The following is a 7,110-nucleotide window of genomic DNA, read 5'->3' as shown; positions in this document are numbered from 1 at the left end:
ATTCCTATGATTTTGGTACTACTGTTATCCCCATTTTCAAGAAATTTTCCCTAAATCACAAAGCTGGCAGAAGGGAAGTCGGAATTAAAATCTAATGACTCTGGCTGGATTCAGAGTCTATGATAAGACCACTGTACTAACTGTGATAACAATTGTTAGTAAGCAGAATGCAAACTTGCTTGTAACATGTTAGATTAAATATACATAAACAATGTATAGCTCATATATATCATTATATTGCTTTAGTGGTCACTAGCAATCCTATATAATAAAAGCCTAATATGCTAAGTGTCTGGTCGTCCTGTTGTCCATTCAACCAATCAAAGCATAATATGCTAATGATATGCTAAGGTCACTCAAGTGCTTGCTATGACGTGCACTGGCCACTGGGGGACAGACGCACTGACCTGTAGGTTAGCTTGCTGCTGGGGTCTGGCCGATTGGGGCTGAGCGAGAGGGGTCAGATATGCCCTGGAGCCCTCCCACAGTCCCTCCTCAGCTGTCCAACCTCCCGTATCCCTCCCCGGCTCCAATCATGCACCAGTGGGGTCTGTTGGCTTGGCCTGCACCCTCTCGCACTCCAGGACCCCTTAGGGGATGTCAGAGAGCCGGTTTCAGCCCAATCCTGCAAGCTAGGCCGAGGGACCCCATTGGTGCACGAATTCGTGCACCGGGCCTCTAGTTACTAAATTTGAAGCTTGTGGTGTCTTTTTGTCAGGTGCTGCTTGACCTGGCCAGCCTGATTTTTGAAGAGCAGCAATCCTTGGAGGTCATTCTGAAGAAGATCGCTGCCACGATTATCTCCTTCATGCAGGTGCAGAAGTGCACCATCTTCATCGTGGATGGAGACTGCTCCGTGAGTACAGAGTATGGCTTTTTTCTTGTTAGAAAGACAGAAACGGAGATTCCTTGGGCCACTGCTTGTAAACCCCATGTTAGCCTCGAACCCTCTCCTAAGCCCTGTGTGGTTGGTCATGCAAAGCTGATGACAGTAGACCTGTCCTGGTTGAAGACAGGTAGGGGTGGGGGGAGGGTGCCTCAGTGTCCCTCCTCAAAGCGGTCACCATGGGCGTGTCCTGTGCTGCTGTGGTCAGCGGCTCCATGGCCTCGAGGGGGAAACGCATTGTCGTTAGTGCTGACTTCTCATGGTTGGAAGAGCAGTGCCAAGGCTGCTAGGAGCAGGGAGACCCCCATTCTGAACGGGTTGGGTAGCACATTTTCTTTTCTTTTCTTTTTTAAATACGTTTCTCATCTTATTTATTTTTTATCTTTTAAAATATATTTTTATTGATTTCAGAGAGGAAGGGAGAGGGAGAGAGAAATAGAAACATCAATGATGAGAGAGAATCATGGATCGGCTCCCTCTTGCACACCCCCTACTGGGGATTGAGCCCGCAATCCGGGCATGTGCCCTTGACAGGAATCGAACCCGGGACCCTTCAGCCCACAGGCCGACGCTCTATCTACTGAGCCAAACCCGCGAGGGGCATGTTATCTTTTGCCGGAAATACTTTAGAAAACAAAGGGATGGCCCAGTAGAGCCTCCGTTATTAAAGCTGCCTGTGGGTCCCCAATCCTTTACCAGCAATGGGAAGCCACCAAACAGTTCTGAGTGGTAAATTTCAATCCACCGATTTGTAACGTACAGAAAGGGATTGGCCCTGGCCTATTTGGCTCAGTGGATAGAGTGTCGGCCTGCGGACTGAAGGGTCCCGGGTTTGATTCTGGTCAAGGGCGTGCACCTTGCTTGCAGGCTTCTCCCTGGCCCGGGCCCTGGTCAGGGCTCATGCAGGAGGCAGCCAATCGATGTGTTTCTCTCACATTGATGTTTCTTTCTGTCTTTTCCTCTCTCTTCCACTCTGCCTAAAAAATCAATGGGAAAATATCCTCGGGTGAGGATTAAAAAAAGAAAAAGCAAGAAAGAGATGTGTGTGAGAGGTGGTTCTCGTAGGGGGCTGGTTACCTCTCGATGGGCCAGCCACGCTTGCTGTTAGAATCGGGGCCCCTGGCTGAAGGCAGTTTTCCTTTCTGCAATTTATTTCCCTTCTCAGCCTGTGAACCACTGCTGCCAGGAGACTTCTATTGGGTGTCCTTGTTCCTCCTCTTATCTCTTTAGACTCTGGTGATAGGCTCCTTATTGGGGGGTTAGTGGGAAAGAGAGTGGGGTCGCCACTTGTATCAGTCAGCGACCACCATGTGTGATATCTGAGTTCATGTTTTTGGGAGGAAGCAGAATAAAATATACTTAATACTTATATTTAAAGTCTTTACATTGTTTTAGGTAGTAAGATTGCACTGAAGGACCCAACATTATCCGAATCAGAGTGTGTGTGTGTGTGTGTGTGTGTGTGTGTGTGTGTTATTCGTAGATACTACTTCATATGCTTAATCAGTTATAAAACCTGTAATGTCGAGATGATTATAAGAGAGTAGCCACCCTTTAAAGTTGAGGTCAGCACTCACTAATGCAGTCTGTCAACTTAGCACGTTTCCCCTGCGACTTACTGTTGGAAAGTTATATCCGAGGCCCCCCCTTTTTCAGACACCGGAAATGTCATTAGCATTCGGCTCCAGCTTCCCCGTTAACCCTGTCATGGCAGCGTCTGCCTCGGCTCACTGGTGCTTTGAATACAGCCCAGCCGCAGGCCCGCTGATGCACTTAGCTAACTTTTAACAACTTCGGTTGTTGGGTTTAGGTAGGGAATTAAGTGACTTGATTTATGTTGCAGTTAGTTACCGATTAAAAGTATTTCAACAGCGTGAGCCAAAATCAAAATGTGAGCAAGAAAAAAAAACAAACGTGCTCCTCTCTCCTGTCCCCACGTCACGCTAACGTCAGTGTTTTAGTCCTGCCTCCTTCCGATTCTTCAGGCGCGAGTACAGCTCGGCTGCAAATATGTACCTGCTTTTCAGTGTAACTTCAAAAGCGTTTCTCTCTGTTGCTCAAACCTGCCCAATTGTTTGGCTCCCACAGAATATGACTGCAAGGGATGTCTTTCTAAAAAGCCATTCCTCCCCTGGGATCTAGCAGCAGCAATGGATGTCTGCATGAAAGCAGAACTGGAGGGTTTTGAAGAAATAGAGAGAAATTTTGAAGCTAACATTTATTAACACCTGCTAGAAAAAAAAGACTGCTCAAAAAAGCATTGTAGGCAGTGGCGATCAGAAGCCATAGGAACATGGCTTTAATAGCATGATGTGGTGAAGTGCGCGCTCGGTCCAGCTCCCTCGGAGAGTAAGTAGACACACGTAACAAACACCAGCGCGGTCATTCCTCAGGCGCGTGTCTGCACGGTCGCCTGGTACAGCCTCGTCACACTTACTCCGGCCTTGTCACTCTGTTCCCAGGATTCCTTTTCCAGCGTATTCCACATGGAGTGTGAGGAGCTGGAGCGATCATCCGACACTGTGACAAGGTAAAAGAACTCCGCCTGCATTCCCCAGCCTGCGAAACAGGCTACAGCGTTGTTCCGTGACCCAGTTAATTTCAGACACAGATGCTCTTGACTTTTATGTTCCCCGCAAATAATTTGGTTTGTGAAAATACTTTGCTGTTGGATGTTATAAAGTCCCAGGGTTTGTGTTGTGTTGTTTACTCCGGCTAAGAAGTCTTTCACAGAGTGAACGGTCCCGATGAGCACAGGCGTGGGCACCGTGTGTCCTGTGAGCTGGGTCGTGGAGGCCCCTCAGGGCTCTATTTCAATTAGAGTTTTCACTGCCTATCGGAGACCCCTGGACATTTGACAGTTTCTAGACCAAGTTTTCTGCGAATCTGTTCTGATTTGGAGTCAGCAGGGGATTTAATGCAGAAGGGAGCCTGCAGCCGAGTCAGTTGTGAGCCGACCGTGGGGCTGGAGACAGGGCAGGTGTCCATTGGAGCTCACTGGTTTTACATGTTTTTTTTTTTATGTTTAAATTCTTATTCGCCTTTAAATTGTTGCTCGGAAACAGCAAAGTGTTGATGTGCTGGAGGGTGTGGTGGTCCTGGCCCGTTTTGTCTGTGTGCTCCCACCGCCCCGTGCCCTCCGTGCGAGCTGCTGGCGCTGGCTTGCGTGAGCCTTCCTGCGGAGTGTGGTCCGCCAGCCTCCAGTGACCGGAAGGCCTGGCAAATGCTGCTTATCACGGGACCTGTTTTTCATTTCCTTCCAATCATTTTCCCAGAAATTATTGATATTATATCGTTTGATCGTGGAAATAGGACATTATCTTAACAACATCTCTGCCTCCACATGTGGGCTTCAGGCCCGACTGCCTCGTTCAGCGGCGGAGTTCCTCATTCTTAGGACGGGCACTCATCTAGGTCACTTTGATTTTAGGATGCTGTGACATTTTTCTTGCTTTTTTATAAAGAACATTTTAGAAAGCTTCCAGATAAGACACATAATTATTGGACTGGTTTACTTTTTGGCTTGCATAAATAATGAATTTATATAGGTACAAATATAAACATGTATATTGAAGACTTCACATATGTGATGGGATTAGGAAATTGGTGTGACAGGGAATATTAAATGTGTAAAATTATGAAGTACCTACATTTACCTTTGAATATCTGTGCAGCAGCATGTATGTGTAATTATTTTCATTTGCATTTTGAGTGTTGTTATTAATTCAGCCAGGTCCTCTAATTCCTGGCAGTGAGAGCTGAATTCCTAGCCCAGTGACTTGGTGTAATAGTGACCCCTACTGGTGAATATGCTTTTTTTTTAAAGCGAAGTCTTACTATACAGCAGCGGTTCTCAACCTGTGGGTCACACCCCTTTGGGGGTCCAATGACCCTTTCACAGGGGTCCCCTAAGACCATCGGAAAACACATATATAATTACATATTTTTTTGTGATTAATCACTATGCTTTAATTATGTTCAATTTGTAACAATGAAAATACATCCTGTATATCAGATATTTACATGACGATTCATAACAGTAGCAACATTACAGTTATGAAGTAGCCACGAAAATAATTTTATGGTTGGGGGTCACCACAACATGAGGAACTGTATTAAAGGGTCGCGGCATTAGGAAGGTTGAGAACCACTGCTATATAGTATATTTACTTTCTTACTATATATTTGATTAGTTCCTGGTGAATACCATATTCCCTTTCTGTAAGCAAAATAGAGGTATCTTTTCATTTATGTTTTTAACCATTTCAAAACAGTCTTAGTATAAATATATTTCCTTATAAAGATAGCTAGTTGGGTATGATTACCTTAAAGGAGACTAATTTGCATGGATCATTTTAACTGATTCATTAACTGATTTTACAGTAATAAAAATTATTTAATACGAATGCCTTATTTCCGCTGAACATTTTAAACTTCACTGCTATTCTAAGGATGCATTTAAAGACATCTTAGTGATTTTTTAAAAAATAAAAATTGGATATGAGGCTGAGTTTTGCAAAAACGCTGATTGGAATGGTGTTTAATAGCTCCTGCATTTTGAAATAGGACTAACCTGGTACTCATCGTCACCATCAGAGTCTTCGTTCTCTTTCTAAAATTGCTTATTGATAGAACACGGCCCTCTCGCCCTCACTGGCCCACACTTTGCAGTCCAGACCCTCTTCCATGGAGTGTCCGTGGAGGGAGAGGTGAGCAGTGAGGAAATCGGTCCTTGTAGGCAGTATGTGTCCGCTTAAAAGCCTGGCTCGTTTGGTGTCTTTCCAGCCAGCCTGCTTATCTTTCATAAATAAAGTGATGTGTTAGAGACAGCTGTGAAACGTTACGTGTGAAACACTCAGGGTGCACAGGATGCCGAATTATTAGCGTCGGACCACCGTGGGAGGAAGCGAGGGCTGCGCTGGGAGGTGGGCCCGAGGACTCACATTTCCAGATGGGGGGGTTTCAGTTCATTCAAACCGAAGAGCCACCAATTAGAGGGGAAAGGGAGTGTGACGGTGCACCATTTACGTTAGCATTTAATTTTAGGAAATAGTGCTATTATTCCATATTCATTCCCTGTTAATTTATAAATCCACGTTTTTATCATAAAACAACATACATAGGGTTAATCCTCTAAACTCACTTTCTTGGAATATATATACGGTACTAATTAATACTTACTGATGGTAATTAGATTAGAAACATAATTTTAGTTAAATACAGTAACACCTACAACTTAACAATGTAGTGAAAAAACTGTGGAGGCAGAGGAGGAGAGTGCAGACTCTGAAATCAGACTAGTTGCATTTAAGTTCCACCACTTTACCAGCTCTAGGGCTTTGTGTAAATTATTGTACCTCTGGAGGCCTCAGTTTCTCCATCTGTGAAATGGGCACACTTGTACAGGAGTAGGGCTGGAGCTCGCGCTGAGCGAGATAATTCAGGGACATAGTAAGTTCTCCGCATTCGCTGCTATTTCTGTCTCTCGGCTGTGTCTTTCTGTCTTTGGCTTACACCGCCTGCAGCTTCCAATTAGCTCTAAAGCACAGACATTTCTCAGTGTGTCTCCCTCCCCCCCTACCCCGTCTTCCCGAGGTGTCCTCCCATACGCCCACTGATACCCGCTGTGCGAAGAGCCTCCGACGTCTGAGTGAGCCAGGGCCTCGGAGAAGCGGGTGCTGAGACTGGACTAAATATGCAAGACGTTCAGGAGGGAGAGAGGGCGGGAGGGTCTGTGGAGGCGTCTCAGACAGGGGTGAGGCGTCGGGCAGGGCTGCGGGGAGCCCTCATGTCGGGAGAGTCCCAGCTGTGGCGGCACCGTCCCTCGCAGCGCTGGCCGGCGTGGCCTCCGTGTAGCCGTGGCCGTGGCTTAGAGCCGCTCCCCGCAGCTGGAGCCGGGGGCGCATTGCAAGGCCCCCGGGAGATCCCTGTGATTTCAAGCCTGAGGCCCTATTCCTCGCATGGCACCTTCCACGCCACCAGCTGCCGTCTTAGCTGATCTTGGCCAATGCCGCAGGCCTGATGACTGGTGATGCAATGGCTTCCAGACGCGCAGACTCAGTTTCAACACTGTCGTGTTTTATGCTGTTTTTATTCCCTTCCTGGACGCCACCCCCGCCTCTTTCTTCACATCCTTATGTCCTGAATCTTACCCAGCCTTTCACGGTCCCTCCAGCACCGCCTCCCCCCTGACCAGCTCCTCTTAGGTGCACCAGCCCTCTCCT

General features: G+C 46.7%; 1 protein-coding gene across 1 annotated transcript in view; it reads left to right on the top strand.

Moving 5' to 3' along the window:
• The window catches only part of PDE5A (phosphodiesterase 5A), a 97,529-nt gene that overhangs the window by 33,552 nt on the left and 56,867 nt on the right, over positions 1-7,110 (top strand). Inside the window, exons 6-7 of the mRNA XM_006762903.2 lie at positions 719-856; positions 3,349-3,416. Of these exons, the coding sequence (XP_006762966.1) occupies positions 719-856; positions 3,349-3,416 (206 nt within the window). The remainder of the gene's footprint in view (positions 1-718; positions 857-3,348; positions 3,417-7,110) is intronic.

This window comes from Myotis davidii, unplaced genomic scaffold, assembly GCF_000327345.1.
Source record: "Myotis davidii unplaced genomic scaffold, ASM32734v1 scaffold698, whole genome shotgun sequence".
NCBI lineage: Eukaryota > Metazoa > Chordata > Mammalia > Chiroptera > Vespertilionidae > Myotis > Myotis davidii.
This window is presented reverse-complemented; position numbering and strand designations above follow the sequence as displayed.